The sequence below is a fragment of the Scomber japonicus genome, chromosome 7 (assembly GCF_027409825.1).
Source record: "Scomber japonicus isolate fScoJap1 chromosome 7, fScoJap1.pri, whole genome shotgun sequence".
Classification (NCBI taxonomy): Eukaryota; Metazoa; Chordata; class Actinopteri; order Scombriformes; family Scombridae; genus Scomber; species Scomber japonicus.
In genome coordinates this window covers 35,056,228-35,074,135 of record NC_070584.1, presented here as the reverse complement: position 1 = coordinate 35,074,135, position 17,908 = coordinate 35,056,228, and the positions used below count along the sequence as shown (strand labels likewise).

Genomic DNA, 17,908 nt, shown 5'->3' with positions numbered 1-17,908 from the left:
TATTTTTATGAATCCTTCAATGGAAGAGGAAAAAGAGGCAGACAACAAAGCTCCACTGCCATAGTAGTTATTAGGCCTGCATCTTAACCAGAACACTCCCAGTTCAGCTGATGCTGTCTCATTGTGCTTGAATGAAACAATCATTCTCATCACTCTCTCTCAAACCTGCAGACTTTTAATCTGTGTTTTGCTTTAATCTTGCAGATGAAGGAGAGAAAATGGGGTTACATTGAGGCTTCCATAATGCCATGCAAATCACTACATGCTCATTATGAAATGTCTCAGAGACCATTAAGAAAAAAAATTATAATGAAAACAATTCTCCTTGACTGACGAAATCAATTATAGGGATTTTATTTTGAATTCTGGATCATAGTGGTAAAAAAAAAAGTCTGTCTGATTATATATTGTTTGTATAACCTAGTCATGTAATATATCTCTATTATTATAACTATTTCGGCTATAAACAAGTAAAGCTTTTGAATAACTAAACTACTAATCTACTAATCTGCACTAATTTATAATGTTAATCACATCTGGACTTACACAGCCTTTCTACAGTTCCTCACAGCTGGGATCAGTCTCTGTCGTCCCTCCTCTGATGCTTTGTACTTCTCCAGGTCCAACTCATCCAGAACCTCCTCTGACATCAGCAGCATGTCGACCAGAGCTGAGCAGTGGATATCAGAGAGGTACTCCCATAATCTGTTCTCTGACTTCAGGAACTCTCGGATCTCCTGGTGTACTGAGCGGTCGTTCATTTCCATCAGACAGTGGAAGAGGTTGATGCTTCTGTCCGGAGGGATACAGTCACTACCATTATGATAATAGTAATACTTGTCACTGTCCATCTCCTTCAGGTTGTCGAGGATGCTCTGGATGGTTTCTGGACTGTTGTCTGTCTGACCCAGCAGGCCTCCTAAGAGACTCTGCTTGGACTCCAGAGAGAAGCCATGAAGGAAGCGGACAACCAGGTCCAGATGGCCATTTTTACTTTTGAAGGATTTATCCATGACTTCCATTAGAAAATACTCCAGAAATGAGTTATGGTGGTATCCTCCCAGGGAGTCCTCCAGTACCTCTGTGTTGCTGCTGGTGTAACAGTGGTACATGTAGACTGCAGCCAGAAACTCCTGAACGCTCAGATGAACAAAGCTGTAGACTGTTTTCTGGAAGATCACACTCTCTCTTTTGAAGATCTGTTTACAAACTCCTGATAACCCAGAGGCCTCTGTGACATCAAGACCACACTGCTCCAGGTCTTCTTGGTAGAACACAATGCTTCCATTCTCCAGATGCTCATATGCCAGCCTCCCCAGCTTCAGAAGAACTTCCCTGTCAGCCTCCGTCAGCTCCTGTGGACTCGTCTCATGTCCCATATCATACTTGTTCTTCTTCCTCTTTGTCTGAACCAGCACGAAGTGTGAGTACAGGTCAGTCAGGGTCTTGGGAAGCTCTCCTCTCTGGTCTGAAGTCAACATTGGCTCCAGAACTGTAGCAGTGATCCAGCACAAGACTGGGATGTGACACATGATGTGGAGGCTCCTGGATGTCTTGATGTGTGAGATGATTGTGCTGGACAGCTCTTCATCACTGAATCTCTTCCTGAAGTACTCCTCCTTCTGGGCGTCAGTAAAGCCTCGTACTTCTGTTACCCTGTCAACACATGAAGGAGGGATCTGATTGGCTGCTGCAGGTCGGGAAGTTATCCAGATGAGAGCTGATGGAAGCAGCTTCCCCTTGATGAGGTTTGTCAACAGCACGCTGACTGATGACTTCTGTGTGACATCAGACACGACCTCACTGTTGTTGAAATCCAGTGAAAGTCTGCTTTCATCCAGGCCGTCAAAGATGAACAAAACTTTACAGCCAGCGAGCTTCTCTGCTGTGAGCTTCTGTAATGTTGGATAGAAAACATGGATCAGCATGAGCAGACTGTACCGCTCATATTTGATCAAGTTCAGCGCCCTGAACGAGAACGGAATCAGCAGACTGATATCTTGGTTTTCGGAACGCTGTGCCCAGTCCAGAGTGAACTTATGCACTGAGAAGGTTTTTCCAGCACCAGCGACGCCGTTCATCAGAACCACTCTGATGTGTTTCTGTTGGTCAGGTAAGACTTTAAAGATGTCCTGACACTTGATTGGAGCGTCATGGAGGGTCTCCATCTTGGAAGCTGTTTCAAGCTGCCACACCTCATGTTGGGTATTAACCTCGTCACTCTGTCCCTCTGTGATGTAGACCTCATTGTGGATATCGTTGGGGAGGGTTCTTTTGGTTGGTTGACCACTCTTCATCAGACAGATCTTATGTTTATTTAAAATTTTCTGCAGACCTACAACTGCTGTAAGAGAAGAAAGTGTAGACCTGAGGCCTGTACTACAAAGCTGGATTAACATACCCTGGATATCTCTCTGTTACCTGGGTTGACATACCCAGACATTCGCAATCCTGATAAGCGGTACTACGAAGCTGGTTATCAACTCTGTAATTGAACCCAGGGTTTTCCAATCTGGATCACTGCATGCTCACATAAAGGGGAGGTGTTTGCAGCGTCTGACCAATCACAAACATGGAGAAACCCTGCAGAGCAGACTACTTTACCATGGAGGAGCAGACAATTATTCTTCAACAATATGAAGAATTCAAACATCATCAGGCCAAAAGCAACACTGTTGCAGCAAAAGCCAGGAAGGAGTGCTGGCAGGAAATTACAGACATTAAGTTAATTTAATATTCAACATTCATTTGACAATTCAAAATACAAACCTATTATGTTTCAACTATTTGAGTGAATGATGTCAAACCAACTGTACAGACTAATATCCATCATGTGCCACAAGGATTCTTTTTAAAATATATATTTTGATCAATTTTTACAATTAAAAAATATGAATAAAATTCTGCTTTTCTGCACTTTTGCAGTGATTACTCTCTAGATCTAGACCTCTCCCTGAGCTACTACCTTACCGTGATGGAGGGGTTTGCCTGTCCCAATCCCAGGAGCTCAGTTGTCGGGGGCTTTATGGCCCTGGTAGAGTCTCCCATGGCAAACAGGTCCGGGGGGAGGGGCCAGACAAAAGGTAGCTCAGAAAACGCCAATGACGAGCAAGATAATTGGTTTTTCGTGTCCCTTGCCCGGACGCGGGTCACCCTAACCCTAACCCTAACCCTAACCCCCCCCCCCGGAGCCAGGCCTGGGGGTGGGGCTCGGAGGTGAGCGCCTGGTGGCCAGGCCTTCGCCCATGGGGCCCAGCCGGGCACAGCCCGGATAAGGGACATGGGACCCCGCTCCCACAGACCCACCACCAGTGAGAGGGGCCAAAGGGGTCGGGTGCAATGTGAGCTGGGCGGCAGCCGAAGGCGGGGACCTTGGTGGTCCGATCCTGGGCTGCAGAAGCTAGCTCTAGGGACGTGGAGCGTCACCTCTCTGGTGGGGAAGGAGCCTGAGCTGGTGCGTGAGGTTGAGAAGTTCCGGCTAGATATAGTCGGCCTCACCTCGACGCACAGCAAGGGCTCTGGAACCAGTCTCCTCGAGAGGGGTTGGACTCTCATCCACTCTGGAGTTGCCACTGGTGAGAGGCACCGGGCAGGGATGGCAATACTTATTGCTCCCCGGCTTGGTGCCTGTATGTTGGAGTTTACCCCGGTAGACGAGAGGTTTGTTCCTATGGTCCAAACAGCAGCTCAGAGTATCCAGCCTTTTTGGACTCCTTGGAGGGGGTGCTGGAAAACATTCCCCCTGGGGATTCCCTCGTTCTGCTGGGGGACTTCAACGCCCATGTTGGTAGTGACAGTGAGACCTGGAAGGGTGTGATTGGGAGGAACGCCCCCCCCGATCTGAACCCGAGCGGTGTTCTGTTATTGGACTTCTGTGCTTGTCACAGATTGTCCATAACGAACACCATGTTCAAGCATAAGGGTGTCCATATGTGCACTTGGCACAAGGACACCCTAGGCCGCAGTACGATGATTGACTTTGTAGTTGTGTCGTCGGACTTGCGGCCACATGTCTTGGACACTCGGGTGAAGAGAGGGGCGGAGCTGTCAACTGATCACCACCTGGTGATGAGTTGGCTCCGATGGTGGGGGAGGATGCCGGTCAGACCTGGCAGACAAAAACGCATTGTGAGGGTCTGCTGGGAACGTCTGGCAGAGTCTCCTGTCAGAGAGAGTTTCAACTCCCACCTTTGGGATAGCTTCGACCACGTACCGGGGGAGGCGGGGGACATTGAGTCCGAGTGGGCCATGTTCCGTGCCTCCATTGTTAAGGCGGCTGACCGGAGCTGTGGCCGCAAGGTGGTCGGTGCCTGTCGGGGCGGCAATCCCCGAACCCGCTGGTGGACACCGGCGGTGAGGGATGCTGTCAAGCCCTGTCTAACCCTTTTTGGCCTGTAGGACTCCGGAGGCAGCAGACAGGTACCGGCAGACCAAGCGAAGCGCAACTAGGGCGGTCACTGAGGCAAAAACCCTTGTTGGCTCTCTCTAATGGAATCGATGACTTCCCCAGCAAAGACAATTTATCCACCACAGATGAACTGGTATCTCACTACAATGATGGACTTCATGGACTGCTAATTACTCTTGCATACCTCAGCAGGCAGGTACCGGCAGGCCAAGCGGAGTGCAGCTCCGGCGGTCACTGAGGCAAAAACCCAGACATGGGAGGAGTTCGGTGAGGCCATGGAAAAAGACTTCCGGACGGCTTCGAAGAGATTCTGGACCACCATCCGGCGTCTCAGGAGGAGGAAGCAATGCGCCGTAAACACTGTGTACGGTGGGGACGGTGTGCTGCTGACCTCGACTCGGGACGTTGTGGATCGGTGGAAGGAATACTTCGAAGACCTCCTCAATCCCACCGACACGCCTTCCGGTAAGGAAGCAGGGCCGGGGGACTCGGGTTTGGGCTCTCCTATCTCTGGGGTGGAGGTCGCCGAGGTGGTTAAAAAGCTCCTCGGTGGGAGGGCCTCGGAGGTGGATGAGATCCGCCTCAAGTTCCTCAAGGCCCTGGATGTTGTGGGGCTGTCATGGTTGACACGACTCTGCAGCATCGCATGGACATCGGGGGCAGTGCCTCTGGATTGGCAGACTGGGGTGGTGGTCCCTCTTTTTAAGAAGGGGGACCGGAGGGTGTGTTCCAATTACAGGGGTATCACACTCCTCAGCCTCCCTGGTAAGATCTATTCGGGGGTGCTGGAGAGGAGGGTCCGTCGGATATTGGAACCTCAGATTCAGGAGGAGCAGTGTGGTTTTCGTCCAGGCTGTGGAACAGTGGACCAGCTCTACACCCTCTGCAGGATCCTTGAGGGTGCATGGGAGTTTGCCCAACCAGTCCACATGTGTTTTGTGGACTTGGAGAAGGCATTCAACCGTGTCCCTCGGGGAATCCTGTGGGGGGTTCTCCGGGAATATGGGGTATCGGACCCCCTGATAAGGGCCGTCCGTTCCCTGTATGACCAGTGTCAGAGCTTGGTCCGCATTGCCGGCAATAAGTCGGACTTGTTTCCAGTGAGGGTTGGACTCCGCCAGGGCTGCCCTTTGTCACCGATCCTGTTCATAATCTTTATGGATAGGATTTCTAGGCGCAGCCAGGGTGTGGAGGGGGTCCGGTTTGGTGACCTCAGGATTGGGTCACTGCTTTTTGCGGATGATGTGGTCCTGTTGGCTTCATCAGACCGTGATCTCCAACTCTCACTGGATCGGTTCGCAGCCGAGTGTGAAGCGGCCGGGATGAGAATCAGCACCTCCAAATCCGAGTCCATGGTCCTCAACTGGAAAAGGGTGGAGTGCACTCTTCGGGTCGGGGATGAGATTCTGCCTCAAGTGGAGGAGTTCAAGTACCTCGGGGTCTTGTTCACGAGTGAGGGAAGGATGGAGCGTGAGATCGACAGGCGGATCGGTGCGGCGTCTGCAGTAATGCGGACTCTGTACAGATCCGTCTTGGTGAAGAGAGAGCTGAGCCGAAAGGTGAAGCTCTCGATATACCAGTCCATCTTCATTCCTACCCTCACCTCTGGTCATGAGCTTTGGGTAAGAACAAGATGGCGGGTACAAGCGGCCGAAATGAGCTTCCTCCGTAGGCTGGCTGGGCTCTCCCTTAGAGATAGGGTGAGAAGCTCAGTTATCGGAGGGAGCTCGGAGTAGACCCGCTGCTCCTCCGCGTCGAGAGGAGCCAGATGAGGTGGCTCGGGTATCTAATCAGGATGCCTCCCGGACGCCTCCCTGGTGAGGTGTTCAGGGCACGTCCCACCGGTAGGAGACCCCAGGGAAGACCCAGGACACGCTGGAGAGACTATGTCTCTCGACTGGCCTGGGAACGCCTCGGGATCCCCCGGGAAGGGCTGGACGAATTGGCTGGGGAGAGGGAAGTCTGGGCTTCCTGCTTAGGCTGCTGCCCCCGCGACCTGACCCCGGATAAGCGGAAGAGGATGGATAGATGGACTCTCTAGATGTTCCTATTGAGACTTTTTGTTTCCTGACACAAGTTCTGAAACTGGAGGTTATTTATTTATTGTATATGTAAAAAATTGACGAAAACATATATTTGAAAAATAAGACTGGTTGCACATGAGGGACATTAATCTGAATGTTATACAGCTGGTGTGACATCATTCACTCAAATGACTGAAGCGCATAATAGGTTTGTATTTTGAAAGTCAAATGAATGTTGAATATTAAACTAACTTAATGTCGCTTGAAAATCATTCTGTACCTTGTATAGGATGTCATCGGGGGCATCTAAAGGATTGCATCTCCCTAAAAACTCTTATCCAGAACATAACCTGCTCCGGAGCAGGTTAGCCGTTCAGCATAAGTTACCATGGTGATTTACCCCAGTAAGAAGTGAACCAGCGCCCTAGGACGGAAAACCCAGAGTTAACCCTGAAGTTACCTCGATAAGAGAAAATCCAGCTTCGTAGTACAGGGACAACTATTAGTGTGTTTATATGCACTGACATAACCAGGTTAGTGGGTCATGATGGAAGTAGTAACCTGATTACTGTAAATCTGTGTACAAGCAACAAATCTGATCAGATTCCTCCTCTACATTGACCTTATTCTCAGAACATGCCTTTCTTATTTTATCAGTATTAGTGATAGAAGACATGTTAGTCCTGACTTTTTGTTCTGTTTTGCTCTGTGTCGGAGCCAGAACAATTCCTCACTATATGAATGTGTCCGAATTCAAGAAACTGGAAAATGTTAAGTGGTAGAAACCAACTTATTTAGACTTCTAAAGAATACTTTCTTAATATGTTTTAGTTGGATTCTAAGTTCAAGGATGAATCGCTCTGTAATGATTTCTCCTTTCATTCAGTGGACGAGATATCGCCAGATTTACTGTGGGCATGTCTGTGCATAGTTATGTCTGCAGCATTACATGATCATTTAGTCTGACTTCATGTTTGTCATCACCATTACTTTTGAACCCCTGCAATTTAGGTGCTTTTAAAAGAGCTATATCATCACACACTGCTTTCAATATTTACGTAAACCTACTGTAAAATATTTAATAAATGTAGTGTCAATTATTTTATTTTGAATTGAAGCACAGAGCCTGGAGAACAAAAATGAGTAACTGTCTCAAAAATACTCACTGTCTGGAGTGTTTCTCCTCTCAGATCTGCTTTCTGGGTGTGATATGATGTTTATCCCTTCCTGTGACTGACCTTCTGCTCCTGAGCTGATGGTTGACAACTCGCTCACCAGATCATTCCTGCTGATCTTCTTTAAAATGCTCTCCAAAACCTCTACAGCTCCAGCAAGTTCATATTTCTGCACCATCAGGTCCACCACATCCCGCCTCTCTGCCTTTGACAACAGGTCCACTTTGATGGGCTCGATGTCGTCCACCTTTTCACTCAAGTACCACTTGAAGTTCTTGAATTCATCGTTTCTTAAATCATCCAGAATGTTGAGGAGATCCACCTCCGACATCTTGGCTCTCTGGTCAAATCAGAAAACATTAATAAGAGAACGGTTGTGTTTCTGTCTGCCAGTAGAAACTCATTCTGTGTTTGTACTGCATCTGATTGATTTGACAGACAGAGCAGTTTGGCTGCAGTTGTTTCAGTGTCAGAAAAACAGTAAAAACGTCTCAACACAAGGCTACTCAGAAGATGTTCTATCGAAAATGCTTCTGTGAAAATTGGTATTTTTCTGGCTTAAATGTTGAGAATAAAAATTCAATCGTAAACCTGATTAACCAACATTTAGGTCCTTTTATCAAAGTCAAAGCAACTATTTAAAATACTCCAGTACAAATAATGGTCTTACATACAACATCTTAAAATATTATCAGCAAAACATACTTAAAGTAATGTGAAAGTACTTATCATGTCAGTTATATTATTTTGATATTTTGTTATATATTATGTTAATATTATATTATGGCTGATACATTAACATATAGCTGGTCATATGGACATAATTTGGACTACTTTATAAGTTATTGTTATCTATAGTAGGTAAAATCTTAATCTACTAAATCAGCAGTTACTCCAGCTGTCAGATACATTTAGTGCAGTAGAGAGTAAAATATTCAGTAAAGAAACAAATTGGACTAAAAGTATAAGGCAGACTCAAAACTGCCACCGACTATAGTAAAGTTACCATAACAAATAAGTGTACATGGTTTTCATTCACACACAAAAAAGAAAGAAAATTTTCCTCTCAATTCAATGAAACATATAAATCATCTACTTTGTCATCATGGCACCTTGCAGATAACTGAACCTTTGGCTGTTCTTCACCTGTTCACACAGTCAACTTTATATTACACTGCCCAGAATGATGATTAAAGAAATATCAGCAAACATTTTGAAAATAGTTTCTCAAACATGTGCTCACATTTTTTCCCTGTAAAACACTAAACACTGCAGATTACAGGTATGAATAGATCCACATTTCAATAAAAATATTAACAGCCTGAATAGTAATATTAACTATAGTGATACATAATTAACATTAGCAGAAGCAGTAACAGTAATAAAAAACATTAGCAGCTTTAATTGCAACTGAAACATCAGCCAGTCTAATTAAGTTAGAAAAGTAATTAAATACCAGACACAGTATTCTTCTGCAGTCCTGCTCCCTTTAATGAATCTTCCTAAATATGTGCATAAAGACTTCTGATCTCTGCAGCACATTTACCTGCTCACACAGACATTTTATACTTTCAGTCTCCAACCAATAACCACAACAACTGGTGACAGTTGCAAGCACCTTGCATGCAGTGACACCTCAATGTCTGTAGAATCGTTTCCTGGAAGATAATCAGTTCCTTATATGGTGTCATGTCTGCCTTGTACAGCTCAGTTTCCTGTCTTTGCATTGAGTTCACCTTTGTCATGATCATGTCTTCAAATTGGGGTCACCATGTATCATGCACCTCTTTTTCTTTGTTCCTAATAGACAAGAGACTTATTTGACCTACACAAAGCAGGTGTGAGATGTTTTAGTGAGACATGTTAACCCTTTATTTATTCAGGTTTATTTAGTATGTATTTATTCTATTTCACCCAGCAGCAGCTCTTTCTCAGAAAAGCCCTGATGATATTCACACAGTTAAACATTTTACATGTTTGTAATATTAGAAAAAAAAAGAGAAACTTCATTAATATATGAGCTTTAATTCCAAAAACAGCACTTTATTTTGGTAAAAATTTTGCATGTGTCTTCTTTTAGGGACACATTTCAGAATAAAGAATAAAGAACACTTGGTGAGAGCTTGTCCTCAATTTGACCGCCAAAAACAACAAAAAAATATTTTTTGGGGGAGTGATTATGGTTAGGGTTAGGGTTAGGGTATGTATACAGCGTTTCCAGGAACGTGTGTTTGTTTGTGTGCGTGCATGTGTGTGATCAGATGAAAATAAAAGTATGTTGCACACATCTAAACTTAAAGTCTGTGTGGGAACAAGATTTGTGTCTTTTGTGAGTAGCGGGGGGGGGGGGGGGGGGGGGGGGTGTTAGTGTGCATAACAACATTTCATATTCTGCTCTGTCCAGTTCATCATACACAAGAGATGTTAGATAATTCATTGGGAGTCCTGAAAAATCCTGGAACAAAATTACCTGTATTCAATAACCAGCTGTCACATTTAACTTAGAGTTTGTAGAGAAAATAAAAATTTTAACTTTTCCTTACTGCTGTTGCCAAGTGGTGCACATAGGGGAATGTTGGGTCTCTTTAAAAGAAGTATAGAGTACAGTCTAGAGCTGCTCTCTGTGAAAAGTGCCTTGCAACAACCTTTGGTGTGATTTGACGCAATATAAATAAAATGAATTGAACTTAGGGGCAATTTCAATAGTAATCAATAAACCAAACGTGCATGTTTTTGGTCTGTGGAAGGAAGCTGGAGTATCAGGAGAGAACCAACGCAGGCACAAGGAGAACATGCAAACTCCACACTTGAACCCAGAAACCAGTACAATAATAGAAACCAGACAAGAGCAGAACATTGAACAATAACAACAATACAAGCACTGACTAGATAATGTTTAGCTTTTTTGATTGAAAAATGTCTTAAATCTATTAATCGAATATCAAAATAATTGTAGTTTAATTTCCTGTCCATCGACTAATTGATTAATCAACCAATCATTTCAGCTCAACACTGTTATGTGTTGGTGGATGTTGCTTGTGGGTTGTAAAAAATCGATTTGTTTCATTCAGTTTGAGGTTTTAAAGTCTTAAAATAAATCTTTTTTGCTGCAGATTTTTTGCTGCAGCTTCTTTGTTCATCAGTCATTCTGTCTCCATGTAGCAGCTGAAATAGGTCACAGCACAGTGAGGCTTCTGTGGTTGAACAGTAGCTCAGCTTGTCTGATCAGCTGTACCAACAACAGACTCATAATTTGCACACTTAAAATCTGCACCTTAAAACTCAGGGACTGTATTGAACTGTCATATTGTTGTATTGCGTTTAACTATGATGTATGTGTTTTGTTATGTTGTTATTTAAGTTAAATCACCTTGCAATTTGCATTATTTCATTATGCCTTGCAGAAATACTGGTCTGATTTAAATTGACATTTAACAGCAGAGTTAATGCCTGATATTTGAGAGAGGAGGATGCAGCTGAACAATTGTAACACAGTTTTTACCTGCACGTAAACTCAGGGTGTAGCTGAACGAGGAATAGGACGGAAGAGAAGATGTTCTTCATGTTCTTCATGGAGAGGCCAGGTCAACTAACACCAAACCTCACATCAGCAATCTAACCTTTGGGTTATTTAACATCTGCTTGCTGACCAGCAAGGGACCTCTGCTCTATGATCTACTGGATGACCATAAGTTTGATTTCTTTTGCTTGACTGAGACATGGCAGCAGCCTAATGACTTTTCACACCTTAATCAAACTATTCCTCCTGGGTTTGTCTACACATCACAACCCCGTACCTCTGGCAGGGTGGGTGGCGGGTGACCCTAAACCCTATACATTGAAAAGTGAAGAGTGTCCTCTTAATGTGCCTGTGTACCCTTCGTTTGAGTCCATTGCTCTCCAAATCAAGGGCCCAACTCCAACCATCCTCGCCACTATTTATCTTCCTGCAGGAATTCTCTGCCTTATTAACAACCTTATGTTCTGTGACCTCAAATTTACTATTGCTGAGTGATTCACTTGGATAGCATCAACAATGCTTTTATAAGGGACTTTAATTCATGCTTTGACACATTCTTGACCTAATCTGCTGTTCTGGTGTAACCCCTCATAACTGCTGTGCCTCAGATCTGCCTATCTCAGACCACAAGTTAATATCCTGCAATGTCAATCTAAGATTATCCAAGACTAATATGCTATGATGCACATCAACAATATTGACTTGTTGGCTCTCTCTAATGGAATCGATGACTTCCCCAGCAAAGACAATTTATCCACCACAGATGAACTGGTATCTCACTACAATGATGGACTTCATGGACTGCTAATTACTCTTGCATACCTCAGCAGGCAGGTACCGGCAGGCCAAGCGGAGTGCAGCTCCGGCGGTCACTGAGGCAAAAACCCAGACATGGGAGGAGTTCGGTGAGGCCATGGAAAAAGACTTCCGGACGGCTTCGAAGAGATTCTGGACCACCATCTGGCGTCTCAGAAGGGGGAAGCAGTGCGCCGTCAACACTGTGTACGGTGGGGACGGTGTGCTGCTGACCTCGACTCGGGACGTTGTGGATCGGTGGAAGGAATACTTCGAAGACCTCCTCAATCCCACCGACACGCCTTCCAGTAAGGAAGCAGGGCCGGGGGACTCGGGTGTGGGCTCACCTATCTCTGGGGCGGAGGTCGCTGAGGTGGTCAAAAAGCTCCTTGGTGGCTGGGCCCTGGGGGTGGATGAGATCCGCCCCGAGTTCCTCAAGGCCCTAGATGTTGTGGGGCTGTCATGGTTGACACGACTCTGCAGCATCGCGTGGACATCGGGGGCAGTGCCTCTGGATTGGCAGACTGGGGTGGTGGTCCCTCTTTTTAAGAAGGGGGACCAGAAGGTGTGTTCCAACTATAGGGGGATCACACTCCTCAGCCTCCCTGGTAAGATCTATTTGGGGGTGCTGGAGAGGAGGGTCCGTCGGATAGTCGAACCTCGGATTCAGGAGGAGCAGTGTGGTTTTCGTCCAGGCCGTGGAACAGTGGACCAGCTCTACAACCTCTGCAGGATCTTTGAGGGTGCATGGGAGTTTGCCCAACCAGTCCACATGTGTTTTGTGGACTTGGAGAAGGCATTCGACCGTGTCCCTCGGGGAGTCCTGTGGGGGGTTCTCCAAGAGCAAGGGTACCGGACCCCCTGATACAGGCCGTCCGTTCCCTGTATGACCGGTGTCAGAGCTTGGTCCACATTGCTGGTAATAAGTCGGACTTGTTTCCGGTGAGGGTTGGACTCCGCCAGGGCTGCCCTTTGTCCTGTTCATAATCTTTATGGATAGGATTTCTAGGCGCAGCCAGGGTGTGGAGGGGGTCCGGTTTGGTGACCTCAGGATTGGGTCTCTGCTTTTTGCAGATGATGTGGTCCTGTTGGCTTCATCAGACCGTGACCTCTAACTCTCACTGGATCGGTTCGCAGCCGAGTGTGAAGCGGCCAGGATGAGAATCAGCACCTCCAAATCCGAGTCCATGGTTCTTAATCGGAAAAGGGTGGAATGCACTCTGTGGGTTGGGATGAGATTCTGCCTCAAGTGGAGGAGTTTAAGTACCTCGGGGTCGAGTGAGGGAAGGATGGAGCGGGAGACCGACAGGCGGATCGGTGCGGCGTCTGCAGTAATGCGGACTCTGCACAGATCCGTCGTGGTGAAGAGGGAGCTGAGCCAAAAGGCAAAGCTCTCGATTTACCAGTCGATCTACGTTCCTACCCTCACCCAGGGGTGGATTGGCCATAGGGAGTACCGGGACTTTTCCCGGTGGGCCGGTCAATAATGGGCCGTTGGCTGCCGGTTTTTTTTGTTTTTTTTATTTGTTCATTTAGTTTTTGCTGCACCTTGCCATGATAACTCTCCCGGCCCAGGGGCAGAGACATGCACCGGCCCACAGAGCTCCGCTGCAGCCTGCAGACACATTAGAGGCCCATTGGCTTGTCTGTCTAAAGAATACCTGGCCCAGTGGCCCTATGATAGGCTACAGAGGCCCAGGAGTCCCACCCACGCTGGTTCTTGACCCCCCCTCGTCCAATCACCTTTGATGACAAGCAATCAGATGAAAGATAGTGAGAGATACTACAACAACAAAATGGACAATGCGGCTAAAAAGCGAAAAGGCTGAGCGGAAAAACAAAGAGATAAAAAGAAAAGCTCTAGCAACCGACGCTGCTACGAGCCCTCCTGAAGCCGCTCCGGCCACGGAGCGGCTTCAGGAGTAGGTCCCTCTCAGCAGCAGGTGTCGGACAGTGAGTCAAGTGAGGCTCCCGCTGCCATGGTGGTGCAGGAGCAGGAGGTTGAGGAAGACTATCCACCATGGGGAAGTGATGATAGAGTTTTAAGCAGGTGTGTGCCTGCAGCATGGTGTGGATAAACACTCAATAACCATGTTCATATACTATCCTGATTCATTGATTAGTTGCTTTTATTAACCACTTAACCACTATTTTCATCAAAGGATGCCACATAATTACAAATCTGCAAGCTTACAACTCACATGTTGCAATGTGATGTGGTTTGAGCATGTAGATCTGCTATTTTCACAATTTTTGATCATTTCTACCTATAATGACATCCGCCAAATCAGGTCACCAGAGTTAAAGTGTTTTAAGTGTCAACATGCACCGTTCTTTGTGCCTATAGTCTAATATGTTCATGATGGACATTGATCTAACAACATAACACATATGTAGCCTATGATACTTTACATATTTTTTTCAGTCAGTGTTTATGGTTTATTGCTCGTTCAGTTTCACATTATACAGTTAAAACTAAGTCAAGCCTATTCAAGTCTCCAGAATATAAGAGATGTTGTTCAGTATACTACTGTTATTAAGGGCTTGTGTGTTTAAATGTACATCAACGCGAGTTGGCACAGTATCTGAGCATGGATTGTAGTGGGCCGGTCTGGACCAAAAAGTCCAGGGCCGAATTTTTGTCCCAGTCCAGGCCTGCCCTCACCTATGGTCATGAGCTTTGGGTAGTGACCGAAAGAACAAGATCGCGGGTACAAGCGGCCGAAATGAGCTTCCTCCGTAGGCTGGCTGGGCTCTCCCTTAGAGATAGGGTGAGAAGCTCAGTTATCCGGGAGGAGCTCGGAGTAGACCCGCTGCTCCTCCGCGTTGAGAGGAGCCAGATGAGGAGGCTCGGGCATCTAGTCAGGATGCCTCCCGGACGCCTCCCTGGTGAGATGTTCAGGGCCCGTCCCACCGGTAGGAGACCCAGGACACGCTAGAGAGACTATGTCTCTCGGCTGGCCTGGGAACGCCTGGACGAAGCTGGACGAAGTGGCTGGGGAGAGGGAAGTCGGGGCTTCCTGCTTAGGCTGCTGCCCCCGAGACCTGACCCAGGATAAAGCGGAAGAAGACGGTACGGTACATTAATGGATAAATGGATGGATGAAATCTCTGCCTACCAAGAACATCTAGTTTTTAAGGGTGGATTAGGATCTATTGATGATAAAATAAACATTTTAAGGATTTTTATTTCATTCTGTAGCTTTGTGGTGACAGTTTGAGGAAAATCTAAGAGAATAAACATAGTAAAGTAGAATAAATAAATTGCTTTGTTAGAGAAGAATATAAATGCTGCTGCAAACTGATTTCTTTTTTAGCCTGATAATATCAAAAACACGTGTTCTTCCACCTGCTGGCTGAAGTGTGTCATTACAGCTCTGTGTTACATCACTGCTGGGTGTGGTGAGCTGAGAGCAGAGTCCTGTTTTACATCACAAACAATAAAGAATAACATCATCATCATAAAGCTTCATGAAAAATACTTACCTACTCTAACCCTAACCACTAATAAATTACACATCATTCTCACTTTTCCTTTTTTCCTTTTCAGAGCTCCTCCATCTCTGTTGAGTGTTGCATTGTGGGACATCACACTCCAAAATGCATCACTTTTGTCTTGATATTGGTATAAGATATCTTAAAGGAGTTCTGTTTCCATCTATTCATCATACTCAGTTATTGGTTGATATTAATCAGAGCTGATATCCACAGAGAAACTCTAAACTTCAATATATACACATAATAAATAAATATAGAGATGGATATCTGAGGAGCATTCAATCAACGCAGTTAAAGAAATCTGAGTTTACTTGAAAAAGCTTGGCTTGAATTAATGTCAGTTTTCACTTAAAGATCAAATCGTTCCACTATCATGATTTATCTTTTTCTAATCAAAGCTAAGTCTAGCCAGACTTAAATAATCCTGCATTGTGTGTATTCATGGAGAAGTTAAGCAGCACAGAACTGTTGACAGATCAAATTAAAGCTTCTATTATTATTGATCATCCTTTTTTTATTGGACATAACAGGTGATACAGCAGTTCCATTTATTTCTGCCTGAGTAACACAAACATACAAATGATCAACTTTACTTGGTAAAAAGACAAAAACAGCAAATAAGAAACATGTGAAAAGATTAGAAACAGATGAATGATGGTGTAAATGAGCTTTTTATTGTGGATATTTAGTAAGGTGCTAAACTGTCAGCTGTTTGTCCTCTAATATTCTGTTCACATACAGCCAGAGCTGCAACTATTAGTCCATTCATTGATTATCCATCAACACTAAATCAGCACTTCATCGTCATTTTAGTCCTTTTGAAGCTTTTCTTTGTCTCACATGATAATAAACTGAATATTTGATGTTCTGGACTTTAGTTCAGACTAAATGAGACATTTAAAGACGCTGCCTTTGACTCTGTGAGATTATAACCAGCGTTTTAGGAAGACAGCTTTATTTATATAGCGTATTTCATACACTGGGTCAATTCAATGTGATTTACATAAAAACTAAATATTAAACTGTAAAAAGAAGTTAAAAACAATATTTACACTATTTCCTGACATTTAATAGACAAAACTATGAATAGATGAATGGATGAATCATCATGTTGATTGACAGCTGTACATGCACATCCAGTAGAGACACATAAAAACATGTTGGTTTCTGAATCCACTATATGATTAAAAAAACAAGTCATTGAACAAGAAGCCAAAAAAAACAAATAAGAGGAGAAAGAACAAAGTTCCTCTATAGGCCAGCAGATACTTCCTGTCATTATGTGTGTTATAGTTAGTGGCTAAACTCTTCCAACATGTTTAAAAAGCTCGCTCACAACTTGACGTTTCAGTAAACTTTGAGCCGCTGGTGGTTTTCTCTCTGAGAGCTTCTGAGTTTCACTTTGGGTGTTGGACTTGAACATTGACTGAGACTCATAAGGATCAAAGACACGACCTCCGAACCTCCAAACAGTCCTCTAACAGACTGAGATATCTGCTCTGAGAAAATCAGCTTCTGTTTTACAGCTTTTTAAATGTGGATATATGTGACTGACTAACTAACTGTCAGTCATGTGGAAACCATGTTGGCTTTACAAACTCTATTTACAACCAGTGAGAGATCAGGTTGGTACTAAATAACATGAGAACGTTTCTCTGACAGGAGGAGACTCTCCTTCCTACAGACCACACAGAGACACTGAACCAGACCAGACCCAGAACCCAGCATACAGAGGTTCAGTGAATGTGGTGTTGAAGGTGTGGATGTGGATCAGTGTGTCAGAGGAGACTCTGTAGAAGGACAGAGTGCCAGCAGGACAGTCCACATACACTGCTACTCTGTTAGAGTCAGAGGAGGAGGAGGAGGAGGAGGAGAAGAAGGGGATGTATGTTATTCTCTTATTGTGATAAACATAGTAACCATCATCATCAGAGCACCTCAAACTCCAGGACTGAACGTTCCCTCCAAACTCACAGTCAGCACTGTCTCCTTTCCTGTTGATTCTTCTGTAACTCACTGATATAAAAACTGTTCCTCTCCACTCGACCTCCCAGTAACAGCGACCAGTCAGAACATTTCTACATAGCAGCTGATCCCAGTAATCAAATCTGTCTGGATGATCAGGATATGACTGATCCTTCTTCACACGTGTCACCTTCCTGTTGTTATCAGACAGTTTGAGGTTTCTGTTCATTGTGTTTGGATCCAGTGTGAGTTCACAGAAATCTGATGGAGAGAACGAGACACAATACAGTTACTGATCAGTTATTGATCGATCTTCTGTTTCTAACCTGATGTGAGTCACACATGCGCAGTTGAGTCGGCCATTTTGGACAGTTATGTACGCCAACACCACTTGGACAAACTACAGTTATAGGTTGGATAGATGTATTTCATTCATGTTTCAGCAGTTGGATGTGAGTCCGCACAAAGAAACAATAGAAGTTCAACACCAGATTTTACATCTGTATGTAACCAGAGAAGTAGT

The 17,908-nt window shown here is 45.0% G+C and overlaps 1 protein-coding gene across 1 annotated transcript in view; it reads right to left on the bottom strand.

The window, feature by feature from the left end:
* The window catches only part of LOC128362355 (NACHT, LRR and PYD domains-containing protein 3-like), a 33,652-nt gene that overhangs the window by 6,770 nt on the left and 8,974 nt on the right, over positions 1-17,908 (bottom strand). The window contains exon 4 of the mRNA XM_053323096.1: positions 547-1,188. Within this exon, the coding sequence (XP_053179071.1) occupies positions 547-1,188 (642 nt within the window). The remainder of the gene's footprint in view (positions 1-546; positions 1,189-17,908) is intronic.